This window comes from Triticum aestivum, chromosome 6A (assembly GCF_018294505.1).
Source record: "Triticum aestivum cultivar Chinese Spring chromosome 6A, IWGSC CS RefSeq v2.1, whole genome shotgun sequence".
Classification (NCBI taxonomy): Eukaryota; Viridiplantae; Streptophyta; class Magnoliopsida; order Poales; family Poaceae; genus Triticum; species Triticum aestivum.
Genome location: NC_057809.1, coordinates 214,231,734 through 214,249,884, shown reverse-complemented (window position 1 = coordinate 214,249,884; position 18,151 = coordinate 214,231,734). Strand labels below are relative to the sequence as shown.

At 42.3% G+C, this 18,151-nt stretch overlaps 1 protein-coding gene and 1 long non-coding RNA gene across 2 annotated transcripts; one reads left to right on the top strand and one right to left on the bottom strand.

Moving 5' to 3' along the window:
* Nucleotides 1-11,579: 11,579 nt before the first annotated feature.
* On the bottom strand, nucleotides 11,580-17,172 carry LOC123127299 (uncharacterized). The gene is made up of 2 exons (XR_006462261.1): nucleotides 17,037-17,172; nucleotides 11,580-12,340 (listed from the first exon to the last, which is right to left on the bottom strand). It is a non-coding gene; the product is annotated as an uncharacterized lncRNA (long non-coding RNA).
* Nucleotides 12,122-16,375, top strand: LOC123127298 (U-box domain-containing protein 52). The gene is made up of 8 exons (XM_044546946.1): nucleotides 12,122-12,329; nucleotides 13,011-13,093; nucleotides 13,412-13,533; nucleotides 13,627-13,809; nucleotides 14,026-14,335; nucleotides 14,456-14,557; nucleotides 14,659-15,075; nucleotides 15,366-16,375. Exons 1-8 carry the CDS (start codon nucleotides 12,122-12,124, stop codon nucleotides 16,131-16,133), a joined length of 2,193 nt encoding a protein of 730 aa, XP_044402881.1. The 3' UTR covers nucleotides 16,134-16,375.
* Nucleotides 17,173-18,151: the final 979 nt, after the last annotated feature.

Below are 18,151 nucleotides of genomic sequence, written 5' to 3'. Positions count from 1 at the left end.
ATCTTTATCATATTAATCTCCTACTACTTAGTTATTTTATTTGTTATTTACTTTGCCTTTATTTTACTTTGCATCTTTATCACAAAAATACCAAAAATATTATCTTTATCATATCTATCAGATCTCACTCTCGTAAGTGGCCTTATAGGGATTGACAACCCCTATTTGCGTTGGTTGCGAGGATTTATTTGTTTTGTGCAGGTACGAGGGACTCGCGCGTAGCCTCCTACTAGATTGATACCTTGGTTGTCAAAAACTGAGGGAAATACTTACGCTATTTTGCTGCATCATCCCTTCCTCTTCGGGGAAAACCAACGCAGTGCTCAAGAGGTAGCAGTAGCCTATGGTATGATTGTATCTTGTCCTACGGACTAAACCCTCCGGTTTATATAGACACCGGAGGGGCCGAGGGTTACACAAGTTCGGTTACAAAGGAGGAGATATACATATCCGTATTTCCTAGCTTGCCTTCCACGCCAAGTAGAGTCCCATTCGGACACGGGACGAAGTCTTCAATCTCGCATCTTGATAGTCCAACAGTCCGGCCAAAGGATGTAGTCTGGCTGTCCGGAGACCCCCTAATCCAGGACTCCCTCAGTCATGCACCCTTGATGAGTGGTCTATTTTTACTAAATCTTGATAGTAGTGATACACAGGTTCATAGTATTGAAGCCAAAAGATGCAGAGTTGATAATGATAGTGCAACTTATTTGTGGCACTGCCGTTTGGGTCATATTGGTGTAAAGCGCATGAAGAAACTCCATTCTGATGGACTTCTGGAATCACTTGATTATGAATCACTTGATACTTGCGAACCATGCCTCATGAGCAAGATGACTAAAACTCCATTCTCCAGAACAATGGAGCGAGCAACAGAGTTATTGGAAACCATACATACTGATGTATGTGGTCCAATGAACATTGAGGCTCGCGGAGGATATCATTATTTTCTCACCTTCACGGATGATTTGAGCAGATATGGGTATATCTACTTAATGAAATATAAGTCTGAAACATTTGAAAAGTTCAAAGAATTTCATAATGAAGTGGAAAATCATCATAACAAGAAATAAAAGTTTCTAGGATCTGATCGTGGAGGATAATATTTGAGTTACGAGTTTGTTCTTCATTTGAAACAATGCGGAATAGTTTCGCAACTCATGCCACCCGGAACACCATAGCGTAATGGTGTGTCCGAACGTCGTAATTGTACTTTACTAGATATGGTGCGATCTATGATGTCTCTTACTGATGTACCGCTATCGTTATGGGGTTATGCTTTAGAGATGGCTGCATTCACGTTAAATAGGGCACCATCTAAATCCGTTGAGACGACACCTTATGAACCGTGGTTTGGCAAGAAACCCAAGTTGTCATTTCTTAAAGTTTGGGGTTGCGATGCTTATGTGAAAAAGCTTCAACCTGCTAAGCTCAAACCCAAATCAGAGAAATGTGTCTTTATAGGATACCCAAAGGAGACGGTTGGGTACACCTTCTATCACATATCCAAAGACAAGATATTCGTTGCTAAGAATGGATCTTTTCCACAGAAGGAGTTTCTCTCGAAAGAAGTGAGTGGGAGGAAAGTAGAAATCGATGAGGTAATTGTACCTGCTCCCTTGTTGGAAAGTAGTTCATCACTGAAATCAGTTCCAGTGAGGAAGCTAATGATGATGATCATGAAGCTTCTGATCAAGTTACTGCTGAACCTCGTAGGTCAACCAGAGTAAGATCCGCGCCAGAGTGGTATGGTAATCCTATTCTGGAGGTCATGTTACTTGACCATGATGAACCTATGAACTATGAGGAAGCGATGATGAGCCCAGATTCCGCAAAATGGCTTGAGGCCATGAAATCTGAGATGGGATCCATGTATGAGAACAAAGTGTGGACTTTGGTTGACTTGCCCGATGATCAGCAGGCGATAGAGAATAAATGGATCTTCAAGAAGAAGACTGACGCTGACGGTAATGTTACTGTCTACAAAGCTTGACTTGTTGCAAAAAGTTTTCGACAACTTCAAGGAGTTGACTACGATGAGACCTTCTCACCCGTAGCGATGCTTAAGTCCGTCCGAATCATGTTAGCAATTGCCGCATTTTATGATTATGAAATTTGGCAAATGGATGTCAAAACTGCATTCCTTAATGGATATCTTAAAGAAGAGTTGTATATGATGCAACCAGAAGGTTTTGTCGATCCAAAAGGTGCTAACAAAGTGTGCAAGCTCCAGCGATCCATTTATGGACTGGTGCAAGCCTCTCGGAGTTGGAATATACGCTTTGATAGTGTGATCAAAGCATATGGTTTTATACGGACTTTTGGAGAAGCATGTATTTACAAGAAAGTGAGTGGGAGCTCCATAGCATTTCTGATATTATATGTAGATGACATATTATTGATCGGAAATGATACTGAATTTCTAAATAGCATAAAAGGATACTTGAATAAGATTTTTTCAATGAAAGACCTCGGTGAAGTTGCTTATATATTGGGCATCAAGATCTATAGAGATAGATCAAGATGCTTAATTGGACTTTCACAAAGCACATACCTTGATAAAGTTTTGAAGAAGTTCAAAATGGATCAGGCAAAGAAAGGGTTTTTGCCTGTGTTACAAGGTGTGAAGTTGAGTCAGACTCAATGCCCGACCACTGCAGAAGATAGAGAGAAAATGAAAGTCATTCCCTATGCTTCAGCCATAGGTTCTATCATGTATGCAATGACGTGTACCAGACCTGATGTGTGCCTTGCTATTAGTTTAGTAGGGAGGTACCAAAGTAATCCAAGAGTGGATCACTGGACATCGGTCAAGAACATCCTAAAATACCTGAAAAGGACTAAGGATATGTTTCTCGTTTATGGAGGTGATAAAGAGCTTGTCCTAAACGGTTACGTTGATGCAAGCTTTGACACTGATCCAGATGACTCTAAGTCACAAACCGAATACGTATTTTTATTAAATGGTGGAGATGTCAGTTGGTGCAGTTCCAAGCAGAGCGTCGTGGCGGGATCTACGTATGAAGCGGAGTACATAGCTGCTTCGGAAGCAGCAAATGAAGGAGTCTGGATGAAGGAGTTCATATCCGACCTAGGTGTCATACCTAGTGCATCAGGTCCAATGAAAATCTTTTGTGACAATACTGGTGCAATTGCCTTGGCAAAGGAATCCAGATTTCACAAGAGAACCAAGCACATCAAGAGACGCTTCAATTCCATCCGCGATCAAGTCAAGGAGGGAGACATAGAGATTTGCAAGATACATACGGATCTGAATGTTGCAGACCCGTTGACTAAGCCTCTCTCATGAGCAAAACATGATCAGCAAAAAAACTCCATGGGTGTTAGAATCATTACAATGTAATCTAGATTATTGACTCTAGTGCAAGTGGGAGACTGAAGGAAATATGCCCTAGAGGCAATAACAAAGTTGTTGTTTATATTTCCTTATATCATGATAAATGTTTATTATTCATGCTAGAATTGTATTAACCGGAAACTTAGTACATGTGTGAATACACAGACAAACAGAGTGTCACTAGTATGCCTCTACTTGACTAGCTCGTTGAATCAATGATGGTTATGTTTCCTAACCATAGGCATGAGTTGTCATTTGATTAACGGGATCACCTCATTAGAGAATGATGTGATTGACTTGACCCATCCGTTAGCTTAGCACGATGATCGTTTAGTTTGTTGCTATTGCTTTCTCCATAACTTATACATGTTCCTATGACTATGAGATCATGCAACTCCCGAATACTGGAGGAACACTTAGTGTGCTACACAACATCACAACATAACTGGGTTACTATAAAGATGCTCTACATGTGTCTCCGATGGTGTTTGTTGAGTTGGCATAGATCGAGATTAGGATTTGTCACTCCGAGTATCGGAGAGGTATCTCTGGGCCCTCTCGGTAATGCACATCACTATAAGCCTTGCAAGAAATGTGACTAATGAGTTAGTTGCGGGATGATGCATTACGGAACGAGTAAAGAGACTTTCTGGTAACGAGATTGAACTAGGTATTGAGATACCGACGATCGAATCTCAGGCAAGTAACATACCGATGACAAAGGGAACAACATATGTTGTTATGCGGTTTGACCGATAAAGATCTTTGTAGAATATGTGGGAGCCAATATGAACATCCAGGTTCTGCTATTGGTTATTGATCAGAGACGTGTCTCGGTCATGTCTACATAGTTCTCGAACCCGTAGGATCCGCACGCTTAACGTTCGGTGATGATCGGTATTATGAGTTTATGTGTTTTGATGTACCAAAGGTAGTTCGGAGTCCCGGATGTGATCACGGACATGACGAGGAGTCTCAGAATGGTCGAGACATAAAGAACGATATATTGGATGACTATGTTTGGACATCAGAAAGGTTTCGAGAGAGTTCGGGCATATACCGGAGTACCAGGGGGTTACCGGAACCCCCTGGGGAGTCAATGGGCCTTAATGGGCCATAGTGGAAAGGAGGAGGAGGCGGCCAAGGTGGGGGCACCCCCCTCCCAAGCCCAATCCGAATTGGGAGGGGGGCCGGCCCCCCTTTCCTTCTTTCCTTCTCCCCCTTCCTTCCCTCTCCTACTCCAACTAGGGAAGGGGGAATCCTACTCCCACCGGGAGTAGGACTCCCCCCTTGGGCACGCCTAGGAGGCCAGCCCTCCCCCCTCCTCCACTCCTATATATACAGGGGGAGGGGGCACCCCATAGATAGACAAGTTGATCATTGATCCCTTAGCCATGTGCGGTGCCCCCCTCCACCATAATCCACCTCGGTCATATCGTAGCGGTGCTTAGGCGAAGCCCCATTCCGGTAGCATCATCATCACCGCCATCACGCCGTTGTGCTGACAAAGCTCTCCCTCGACACTCAGCTGGATCGAGAGTTCGTGGGACGTCACCGAGCTGAACGTGTGCAGATCGCGGAGGTGCCGTACTTTCGGTACTAGGATCGGTCGGCTCATGAAGACATTCGACTACATCAACCGTGTTGTCATAACGCTTCCGCTTACGGTCTACGAGGGTACATGGACAACACTCTTCCCCTCTCGTTGCTATGCATCACGAGAGGGGGGAGTGTGGCTACGTACCCTCGTAGACCGAAAGTGGAAGCGTTTGACAACGCAGTTGATGTAGTCAAACTTCTTCTTGTTCCGACCGATCAAGCACCGACCGTACGGCACCTCCGAGTTCTGCACACGTTCAGCTCGATGACGTCCCTCGAACTCTTGATCCAACAAAGTGTCAAGGAAGTAGATGAGTCCCGTCAGGACGATGGCATGGTGACGGTGATGGTGATGTGATCCGCGCATGGCTTCGCCTAAGCACTATGAGAATATGACCGAGGGTGTAATTTGTGAAGGGAGGCGCCGCACATGGCTAACAGATGTTGATGTGTGTTCTAGGCGCCTCCCCCTCATATATATAGGTGGGAGGGAGAGGGAGCAGCCAAGGGGGCGCCCCAAGTAGGAGGAATCCTACTTGGGGCTCTTGTCCAATTCGCCCCCCCCCTGTCCTTTTTCACCGGACGGGGAAGGAAAGAGGAGGGAGGAGGGAAGGAAGGGGGAGGCCGAATCCCTCCCCTTCCTTCTCTCTCCCCCTTTTCCTTCCCCTCTGGTGCGGCCCATATGAGGGGCGCAACAGCCCCTGTTGGCTGTTGCGTTTCCCCTCTTGGCCCATTAGGCCCATATCTTTGCCGGTGGTGCCCGGAACCCCTTTCAGATGACCCGATATGTACCCGGTACCCCCGGAACACTTCCGGTGTCCGAATACCATCGTCCTATATATCAATCTTTACCTCTTGACCATTTCGAGACTCCTTGTCATGTCTCTCATGCGGGACTCCGAACAACATTCGGACACCAAAATACATAACTCATATAACACAAAATCGTCATCGAATGTTAAGCGTGCGGGCCCTACGGGTTTGAGAACTATGTAGACATGACCGGGACACCTCTCCGGTCAATAACCAATAGCAGAACCTGGATGCTCATATTGGCTCCTACATATTCTAGAAGATCTTTATCGGTCGAACCGTTATGACAATATATGTTATTCCCTTTGTCCATCGGTATGTTACTTGCCCGAGATTCGATCGTCGGTATCTTCATACCTAGTTCAATCTCATTACCGGCAAGTCTCTTTACTCATTCTGTAATACATCATCTTGTAACTAACTCATTAGTTACTTTGCTTGCAAGAATTCTTATGATGTGCATTACCGAGAGGGCCCAGAGATACCTCTTCGATACTCGGAGTGACAAATCCTAATCTCGACCTATGCCAACCCAACAAACACCTTCAGAGATACCTGTGGAGCATCTTTATAATCACCTAGTTACGTTGTCACGTTTGATAGCACACAAGGCATTCCTCCGGTATCCGGGAGTTGCATAATCTCATAGTCGAAGGAATATGTATTTGGCATGAAGAAAGCAATAGCAATAAAAACTGAACGATCAATATACTAAGCTAACGGATGGGTCATGTCGATCACATCATTTTCCTAATGATGTGATCCCGTTATCAAATGACAACTCATGTCCATGGTTAGTAAAGCTTAACCATCTTTGATCAATGAGCTAGTCAAGTAGAGGCTCACTAGGGACTCAGTGTTTGTCTATGTATTCACACATGTATTAAGGTTTCTGGTCAATACAATTCTAGCATGAATAATAAACATTTATCATGAATAAAGAAATATAAAATAATAATTTTATTATTGCCTCTAGAGCATATTTCCTTCATGAAGAGCCACGAGGGAGCGACAAGCTCGGGGGGCGCACCCCCTAGGATTTTGGGCCCCTCAGGGCACCTCTTGACCTAATTCCGCCTCTATAAATTCTCAAATATTCCACTGACATCAGAGAGTCACCCGAAATACTTTTTCTGCTGCCGCAAGTTTCTGTTCCCACAAGATCCCATCTGGAGGCCTTCTTCGGTACTCTGCCGGAGGGGGAATCGATCACGGAGGGGATCTACATCAACCTTGCTGCCCTTCCGATGATGCGTGAGTAGCTTACCTCAGACATATGGGTCCATAGCTAGTAGCTAGATGGCTTCTTCTCTCTCTTTGATCTTCAATACAATGTTATCCTCGATGTTTTTGGAGATCTATTCGATGTAATGACTTTTTGTGGTGTGTTTGTTGGGATCCGATGAATTGTGAGTTTATGATCAGATTTATCCATGAATATTATTTGAGTTTTCTCTGAACACTTTTATGCTTGATTGTTATAGCTTTGTATTTCTCTCCAATCTATTGATTTGGTTTGGCCAACTAGATTGATTTTTTCTTGCAATGAGAGAGGTGGTTTGTGATGGGTTCAATCTTGCGGTGCTCAATCCTAGTGACAGAAGGGGACATGACACGTATTTATATCATTGCCATTAAGGATAAAAAGATGTGGTTTATTCATACGTGACTTTTCTTTCTCTAAATCATGTCATCTTGCTTAAGGCGTTACTCCGTTCTTTATGAACTTAATACTCTAGATGCATGCTGGATAGAGGCCGATGTGTGGAGTAATAGTAGTAGATGTAAAATTGTTTCGCGGTCTACTTGTCTCAGACGTGGTGCCTATATACATGATCATTTCCTTGGATATCGTCATGATTATTTGTTTTTCTATCAATTGCCCAACAGTAGTTTGTTTACCCACCGTATGTTATTTTCAAGAGAGAATCCTCTAGTGAAAACTATGGCCCTCGGGTCTATTTTCTATCATGTATTAAAACCAAAAATACCTTGCTACAATTTTCTTTCTTTATTTATTTTATATTTTTGTTCGATCTATCTATCTATCACCATACAATTTAATCTTGCAAGTAGCCTCGAGAGATTGACAACCCCTTGTTCACATTGGGTGCAAGGATTTGTTATCTTGTGTGTAGTTACTACTAACGAGGTGTTGTGTGGTTCTCCTACAGGATTGATAACCTTGATTCTTAACTAAGGGAAATACTTATCTCTATTGTACTGCATCATCCTCTCCTCTTCGAGGAAATCCCAACGCAGCTCACAAGTAGCAGGATACCGTCAAATTCGTATGAAATTGGGAGATGAATGAAAAACAACATTTAAAACTAATTTTAGATTATATGAGTGGTTAGTCATGCCATTTGGGTTAACTAATGCACCTAGCATTTTCATGAGATTAATGAACGAAGTTTTACATGCTTTCATTGGACGATTTTTGGTAGTATATTTTGATGATATACTGATTTATAGCAGATTTTTGGAGGAATATTTGAAACATTTACGTGTTGTTTTCATTGCTTTACGTGATACACATTTGTTTGGTAACCTTTGGAAGTGCACCTTTTGCACCGACCGAGTATCTTTTCTTGGCTATGTTGTTACTCCACGGGGAATTGAAGTTGATAAAGTCATGATTGAAGCTATTGAGAGTTGGCCGCAGCCCAAAACGATCACACAAGTAGAGAGTTTTCTTTGCCTCGCTAGTTTCTATAGGCATTTTTGAGAGATTTCGGCACCATTGTTGCACATCTCAGTGAGCTTACAAAGAAGGATGTGCCCTTTCTTTGGGGCACCGCACAGGAAGAAGTCTTCACGATATTGAAAGATAAGTTGACACATACTCCTTTACTCCAACTTCCTGATTTTAATAAGATTTTTGAGATTAAATGTGATGCTAGTGGAATTGGATTAGGACGTGTGTTATTACAAGATGGTAAACATGTTGCATACTTCTCTGAAAATTTGAGTGGGCTTAGTCTAAACTATTCTACTTATGATAAAGAATTATATGCTCTTGTTCGGACTTTAGAAACACAACAACATTATTTATGACCCAAAGAATTTGTTATACATTCTGATCATAAATCTTCGAAACATATTAAAAGTCAAGTAAAATTGAACCGTAGACATGCTAAATGGTTGAATTCATTGAGACTTTCCCTTATGTCATTAAACACAAGAAGGGTAAAGAAAATGTTATTGTTGATGCATTGTCTTATCGCTATACTATGCTTTCACAACTTGACTTTAAAATGTTTGGTTTGGGGACCATCAAAGATCAATATGTGCATGATGATGAATTTAAAGATGTAATGCAGAATTGTAAAGAAGAAAGAACATGGAGAAAGTTCATCATTAATGATTGATTTGTGTTTCGTGCTAACAAGCTATGCATTCCAGCTAGCTCCGTTCATTTTTTGTTGTTGCAGGAGGCGCATGAAGGAGGATTAATGGGACACTTTAGCGTGAAGAAGACAAGAATGTACTTGCTACACATTTCTTTTGGCCAAAGATGAGACGGGATGTTGAACCTTTTGTTTCTCGCTACACCACATGCCAAAAAGCTAAGTCACGAGTCAATCCTCATGGTTTATATATGCCTTTGCCTGTTCATAGTGTTCCATGGGAGGACATATCTATAAACTTTGTTTTATGATTGCCTCGAATAAAGAAGGGGAGGGTAGCATATTTGTTGTTGTGGATATATTTTTGAAAATGGCACATTTCATACCATGTCATAAAAGTGATGATGATGCTAATGTTGTTGATTTGTTCATTCGTGAAATTATTCACTTGCATGGTGTGCCAAATACTATTGATTCAGATCGTGATACTAAATTTTTTAGCCACTTTTGGAGATGATTATGAGCTAAGTTGGGGGCGAAATTGCTTTTTAGTATTACATGTCACCCCAAACTGATGGACAAACTGAAGTAGTCAATAGAACATTGTCTACTATGCTTAGGGTTGTTTAGAATAACCTAAAAATATGGGAGGAATGCTTGCCTCATATTGAATTTCCTAAAAATCGTTCATTGCATTCTACTACTAAGGTGTGCCCTTTTGAAATTGTTTATGGTTTCCTACCTCGTGCACGTATTGACTTGTTGCCTCTTCCATCCTCGGAGAAGGTTAATTTTGATGATAAACAACGTGTTGAATTGATCTTGAAAATGCATGAGTTAACAAAAGAAAACGTTGAGCATATGAATGCTAAATACAAACTTGCTGGAGATAAGGGCAAAAACATGTTGTCTTTGCACCTGGAGATCTTGTTTGGTTACATTTACGCAAAGATAGGTTTCCTGATTTAGCAAGTCAAAGCTGATGCCACGTGATGATGGTCCTTTTAAGGTGTTAGAGAAAATAATGATAATGCATACAAATTTGAGCTACCTTTCAAATTCTGGGGTTAGTCCCACTTTTAACATTGCAGATTTGAAGCCTTATGTGGGTGAGGAATATGAGCTTCCATCGAAGATGACTTTAATTCAAGAAGGGGAGATGATGAGGGCATCAATAATACAGTTAAACCCACAACCCCCGCTGCTACATATACTAGATCAATTACAAGAGCTCGAGCATGTCAATTAAATTACTAGGTAATTTAGTTTCTTGGTAATGATTCTAATGTTCATGAGAATATGATGATGCCTAAATTGGATACATTTGCTTTGCTTAGAAATGAAGGGCCAAGCATGGTCAAGAAGGATGAACATTGGAGCATGATCAAGCATGGAGGAGATGGCGCGCGCAAGGGGAACAAAAACGGAGTTTCCAGCGGAGTTTTTAGCACTTTGGAGCCACCATGATGACATACAAGGACATGGACGAAATATACAAGATGGTCTTTCATAAATTTTGCCCATAGCTTAATATAGGTGCTACACCACCTTATTTTTGGGTCAGGCCCATGTATTTTTGAAATACACTTAATAGGTTGTTTTTAGAGTCTGTATTAATAGGGAAGACGATTTAGGACAGAATTTAGTCCCACCTTGCCAAGGGTGGACCAAATTCCCCTCTGTCTCCCTATTAATACAACCCTTAGAGCATCGTTTTAGACTTGGATTTTGTTTAGATTAAAGTTTGCTATAGTGCAAAACGCGTATTTCGTTTGTGTCCAATGACCAGGCCAAGACGTTTCAGAACCCCACTTTGATCATAAAGCTTTTCTCTTAAGTTTGCAATATCCATATTGCAATCTCAGTTTCTCCTTGTTCTTCATTTGCAATACCCCACTTTGTTCTAGAAATTTGCGAACAGTTTCCGTAGGTGACACCGAAGTGTGAAAAGTGCTTAGATCAGCACTACTCAGAGCAACTGATCCGTTTTCATCCGGAGTGACCGAAGTATCTAAAGTTCAAACTTTTTGCATAGTTCAGTTTGACCGAGTGTTTTCATCCCGTCTCACTGACATGTGTAAAAAGGACATGATGGGAGTTCAGTTGGCTTCTCGTTGGATCGAACAGGTGCTAGCAATTCAGTCAGGCGGATGCGAAGTTTGTACTCTGGGGATAGGGAGCTGGTTCTCATGGAATTAAACCCAAACTAAAACAGGGCTGCAGATTTGTTATACTAGCAAAATGTGCATAGGAGATTCAGAAAGGAAATTTAGGCCTCCTTTGATTTGAAGGAATTATGTAGAAATTTCATAGGATAGGATTTCTATAGGAAAATTTTCTTTAAACCCATTTGGTTTGTAGGAATAGAATTCTATTCCTATGAAAAGATTCTTCCTATCCTCCATATATCATAGGAAAATAAACATTAGCCTAAACTAAACGTAAAAACTCCTATGATGTGAACCAAAGAACATCTCCTTTCATATTTCTATTTATAGGATTTGAGATACATGTCATCTTATTTTCAATGACTTTTCTATTCCTATAATTTTTCTACACTATAAACCAAACCAAAGGAGGCCTTTAAAGGAAACTCAGCTAAACCAAAGGAGGCCTTTAAAGGAAACTCAGCTAGCGCCTGGCGACACCCCTGTCTGTCACCTGCCGCTATTCTTAGAAACAAGCAGAAAGGTGGCATTGAACATGTGTCCTCCCGCCTACACCCCTTGCTTAAGAAGCGGGGAAACAGGAGCCACAGAAAATTAAGAAAATCCTCACGACCACACTGCGTCCAAACTTGGCAAAAAACAAACACAAGCTCCCTAAAACAACATCGCGGTTTCGGCCGGGTTCGGTCGCGACAGCAAGGGACGAGGAGACCCCGGCCAGGCAGGGTAGGAGAGATAAGCAAAGGGGGAGGAGGGACAAAATTCCCCTTTTGTCTCTCTCTCCCTCCCGTCGGTCGCTCGCTCGCTTCGTTGGTTGGTCGGAGAGCTGAGAAATGTACCTCTCGGCATTCTCCACAGCGTCGCACAGCGGGGAGCCCGAGGCCGGGAAGGACATCTCGACCATCGTGGCCGTCGACCGGGACAAGAACAGCCAGCAAGCGGCAAAATGGGCGGTGGATCGGCTCATGGCCAGGGGGAGCACCCTCCAGTTGGTCCATGTCAGGATCAACCAAAGTACACAGACCGGTCTCGCTCTTTATGGTAAGAGGTATCTGCATGAAAAAAGAAATGAAAATCAGAAGAGACCTTTTCCTACATCTGAACGCCGTCAAAATCAGGCTGGCTGAAGTTATGATTGCTAGGGTCTTCAGTTTCCACCTGTATTTTCGTAATCTGTTCACCATCACAGTAGACCAATTTACCTAAAATAGCAGGTTTGGCGATGAGGTAGCAATAACTTTATAGATGACAAACAAAACGTCCAATTTCCAAGATCGGCGTTATTCTGTGACAATGTTATGTGCATAATGTCATCATGTGATGAACAGATAATGCTACACTATCACATTCTACAGCTATTTTGTACGAAAATATACCAGACACGAGAAAAGGCGCATCGCCTAGTAGGATGATTGAGATTGTGTTGTTCCAAAATGAATTTAACTTACTGCGTAGTTGTAACACTTGTTCATATTCACTAGTCCCTGCAGCTATTGATTACTCCCTCCGTCCGAAAATACTTGTCATCAAAATGGATAAAAAGAAATGTATCTAAAACTAAAATACGTCTAGATACATCCCCTTTTATCCATTTTGATGACAAGTATTTCCGGAGGGAGGGAGTACATATTAGGCGACTGGTAAAGATTTTATTCTCCTATTTAACATGGTTTAACTTTTCAACACTTGCTCTAATTTATTTTGGTATGGCCACATTAACAGGGGAAGCAGGCCGCGGAGTTGACACAGATGCAGAGATGTCACAACTGTTTATCTCATACAGAGGCTACTGTGCTCGTAAAGGGGTGAGTGTCAATTGAGTGCTAGAACACTGCCTTCTCGCATATTGGTAGATGTTAGCTCAAATTGGCATACCGCTATAGCAGAGCAGACATAAAAAAACATTAGGGTGAGATATCTATAAGAGCTGAGACATACCAAGGATTCTTGAAATAAAAATGTTTTGGTACTACGACAGGAGGAGGTGGAGGATAATAATAATAATAATAATAATAATAACAATAATAATAATAATAATAATAATAATAATAATAATAACAAGACGAAGCAAATAGAATCAAATAACACAAGTAATACTGACATACTGCCACTGCAAATCGCAGATGCATCTAAATGAGGTTATCTTGGATGGCAATGATATCTCCAAAGCAATAATTGATTATGCTACTGGTCATGCCATCACCGATATCGTAGTTGGAGCATCCACTAGGAACACATTCATCAGGTACCTACCCATCCATACTCCATGATTATGCACCATTACATACCTTTGATATATACCTATACTGAACACAGGCATGGACTTTACACCATGCAGAAGGTTTAGAAATCCTGATGTGCCAACATGCTTGATGAAGATGGCGCCTGATTATTGCACAGTGCATGTAATACATAAAGGGAAGGCCATCCAAGTGAAGGCAGCCAAAGCTCCGGCACCCTTTACTACTCTCCCTCCGAAGCAAAACTCCCAACCAAACATCGAACCCGATGCATTCCCAAGGTAAGTTTGTGAAGAAGATACATAGCACTTCGATAAAATACAAAGCATGTTCCTGAAGCTAAATGGTCAGCAGAAATTCACTTATACGGTTAAAAAATAACTTACTCATTAGATGGTCAGTTGGTCGCTATGCTTACCTTCAGCAGTTAGCATCCATATGTTTAATTAAATGCCTAGGCAATGTGGATGTAAGAAATATCTCATTTTGTATAATAGATCATCAAGAGAATGGAGAAAGTTTTCTAACCCATCGTCACCGAGGACAAGTAGAACATCGGTAGACCGGTTATCTGGCTATGCAAAGGTCCCGACAAAAGATAGGAATCTCCTCTCTGGAAGGCAAGCACCTCAAAAGGATTTCGACGACTACATCGACTTCATTGCACCACCAAGGCCCTCCGTGACTCGCAGCTCCTTTTCAGATGACGTTGATTTTCCCATGAGCATGGATTTAAATTCTCTGGACTATGGTGAATCTCTGGAGCTATCATCATATGCATCCTTGGAAAGCCTAAGTTCAGCCGGGGTAAGAGCATTGTAACCATTAAGTTGCTACAGTGGATCAAAAGTTTGCAAGCTGGACATTGATTTGAAGTTGTTAGGTACTGGATCATAAATTCTCATATTTTGTTTCACATGAATGCAGAAGGATGTAGAAGCTGAAATGAGACGACTGAGACTAGAGCTGAAGCAGACAATGGAAATGTATAACTCCGCATGTAAGGAGGCAATTGACGCGAAACAGAAGGTAATGTTTATACATGAAAATAGATGGACCTGAGTATAACGTCAAGCAGTTCCTAAACCGACCAAACTCTGTTGATATAATGAAATAAATAATAACTGCAGGCGGCTCAGCTGTCCCAGATGAAGGTGGAAGAGTCTAAATTGTACCAAGAACTAAGGAGTTCAGAAGAAGAAGCTCTTGCGCTTGTTGAAATGGAGAAGGCAAAGTGCAAAGCTGCGCTGGAGGCGGCAGAAGCTGCCCAAAAAATTGCAGAGCTCGAGGCGCAGAAGAGACTGAGAGCAGAATGCAAGGCAAAGCGCGAGTTCGAGGAGAGAAGGAGAGCATCGGACACGGATCCCCGGTACAGGAGGTATTCCATTGATGATATAGAAGCCGCCACGCATAAGTTTGACAGGGCACTCAAGATAGGCGAAGGTGGATATGGACCAGTATATAAAGCTGTATTGGATCATACTAATGTCGCTATTAAAATCCTAAGACCAGACGCATCACAGGGGAGGAGACAGTTTCAGCAAGAGGTAAATACAATACAGCATTACAAATCATAAGACCTTCATAGTTATGCAGTTACAGTTTCATTATTTGTCAGTCTATTCAGGGCTGCTTTCAGTATTTGCATATTACTAGAGCCATATAAACACCATGCATATTCCTTCTCTTTTACTGGCAATAAATATATGTTCGGCATCAGGAAGCAGGTTTCTTTTATTTGTTTCAGGATAACTAATTTACCGACTGACTCCTTAGCTGCATTTTACTTTATGCAAATGAAGCCATGATCAACCTCATGCTAATCAATACTTTGCAGATTGAAATACTTAGCAGCATGCGGCATCCAAACATGGTCCTGTTGCTCGGAGCATGCCCGGAGTATGGCTGCCTGGTCTACGAGTACATGGATTACGGAAGCCTAGAGGACCGGCTCTGCAGAAGAGGCAACACCAAACCAATCCCATGGAACATCCGCTTCAGGATCGCCGCAGACATCGCTACCGGCCTTCTCTTCCTCCACCAGGCGAAGCCAGAACCACTTGTCCACCGAGACCTGAAGCCCGGAAACATCCTCCTCGACCACAACTTCGTCAGCAAGATCAGTGACGTCGGCCTCGCGAGGCTGGTGCCACAGTCCATAGCTGAAGTCACACAGTACAGGATGACGTCCACAGCCGGCACATTCTGCTACATAGACCCTGAGTACCAGCAGACGGGCATGCTGACCACCAAGTCCGACATATACTCGTTCGGAATCCTGCTGCTCCAGATCATCACAGCCAGGTCCCCCATGGGCCTCACGCACCAAGTCGAGCATGCCATAGAGAAAGGAGCCTTCCAGGAGGTACTTGACCCGACGGTGACAGACTGGCCAGTAGAAGAGGCCTTGGCGTTCGCGCGGCTGGCTTTGAAATGTGCGGAGCTACGGAAGAAGGACCGGCCAGATCTCGGAAAAGAAATCTTGCCAGAGTTGAACAGGCTGCGGACTCTTGGACAGGAGTATGAAGCTGCCCAGGTCAGCAACACGAGCTACTCGAGCGCCACTTCATACAGTTTCAACAATGATGATGTATCGTCGCCATAAGAATGAATCTTCCATGGTTGTAATCTGGAAAGTCAAGCATGTACATACAGACAGACAGGAGAGCTGCCTTCCAAGCCTTGGAAAAAAGGCACTGCTGCCTTTGCTCTGCTCATATCCTGACTGAGATGATATGAACATGGATTGCATTGCAGCAGGCAATGAAGAGGCCAACATAGTCTCGGACTTTTGGAAAACCAGAAGAGGTTATTAGCATGTAGGAGAAGAGGAGCGTGTAAAGGAAACTCGAGGCAATGCTTGTGTGTAACATACAAAAAATAACAAGTTGTAAAAGCAGCCTCAAGTTTTCAACTATGTTTTGCCTCTATTTTTCATCGATCACCAGGTCACCACACAAGGTCCTTGAGAAAATTTCTCACCACAATCAACAGCATGACGAAGAGTTAGCGGTTATGACGTAATCAAACCAATTGAACAAAGTTGTTTAGTTAGCAGTTATGACGTAATCCAAAGCAATTGAACAAAGTTGTTTAATTACTTCTTCTGGTGCATACTGTTGGGTATGTAAACGAGATATGCATAAGGTCTCAAAATATTGTGGAAGAAAAGTGGGGCATGTTGAATGATGAAAGTGGATTGCCCATTGTCGCCAAAGCAGGAGCTAGCAGAGCTGATTAAATGTGAAAGAAAATGTAACACCGTGTAAATCCAGTTGCCCATGAACAAATAGAGACCGAAGACCACAGAACCATGGCCTCTGCACCGGTGGAGTGGAACCATGCGCTCACTTCCCCCACCCCCAACCCAGACCTATGGTGGCGCCAAGGCCTGGCCAGGCCACACCGCAGCGCCCGACGAAACCAAGGCTAACGGGTCAGAGGGGAAAGGATTGAATGCTAGTAGGCCAAGGGAAAGGGGGGCGCGAGTGGGTGGGGGGTGACCTACCGGAAGGATCCAGGCGAGCGGCGGCCGAGCGCCTGGCCATGGCTCCCGCGAGGCGGGGCGAAGACTCTTTGGGTCCACCGGTTTCAGGCTTTCAGCCAACAGTAGGACCGCAAGAAAAGCTCGAGACTCACGAGCTGCTCGAGATCGACTCAGTTTTTTTTAGCTCAATTTAAGATTGATTGACTCGAAAATAAACGAGCTGAGTTTGAATACTTTATGTAGCTCGATCGAGAAATGAGCCGATCTTAAGCCAATACTAGTTCACTCAATTTTAGCTGAATGGCTCAACATAATATCATTATGTTAAATGATCATGTCATATATTAAATGGAAATAAGATAATTTATTATCATCTATGTTTTTCATTATTTTTTTCATTTTATTTACTAGCAAACATGAAAACTTAATTAAGTGCAGAGAAGATTTAGGCCTTTATGATCTTTGACCGATAATTTGTTTTTTCAATTATATGATTATTTTGATACTAGATTTACGGTTATGAGAGAATAAGTCAAACTACTTTGACGAAATTTATATCGTCATCGTCATGATTGGAATAATATTTCTTTAGTGCTTTCATACCCCGTGTTGAACCTTATCTAGTTGGAATAATCAACATAAAAGTTATAGTTTTTACCATCTCATTTAACTCGAAACTAGCTCGAGATCAACTCGAGATTATTACAAGCTGAGCACGAGTTATGCTCCACGGCTCGGTCTTGAGCTTCACTTAGTTTGAAATCGCTCGACTTTTAATATGAGTTGAGCTGACCCAACTCCAACTCGCTCGAACTCGACTCGTTTGCAGCCCTAATTGCTTATATTCACATAGAAGTTATATTGTCATGGATCCTGTAACATGTGGTGCTTTGCTTAGGATCTTTTGCTAGCCAAAATTCTCACTAACTAGAGATACTACTTGTGCATCCAAAATTCTTAAACCCAGTCTTTTGTCATGAAAGTCCATTATATCTATCTATGAATTGAATAAGATTCTTCAAGTAAGTTGTCATCGGTGCATAAAATAATAAAAAACTGCTCCTAAATATGTATGATCTTTTATTAGAAGAATAAGCTATGTACGAATTTGTGATGATAAAGAAATAAAAACGACG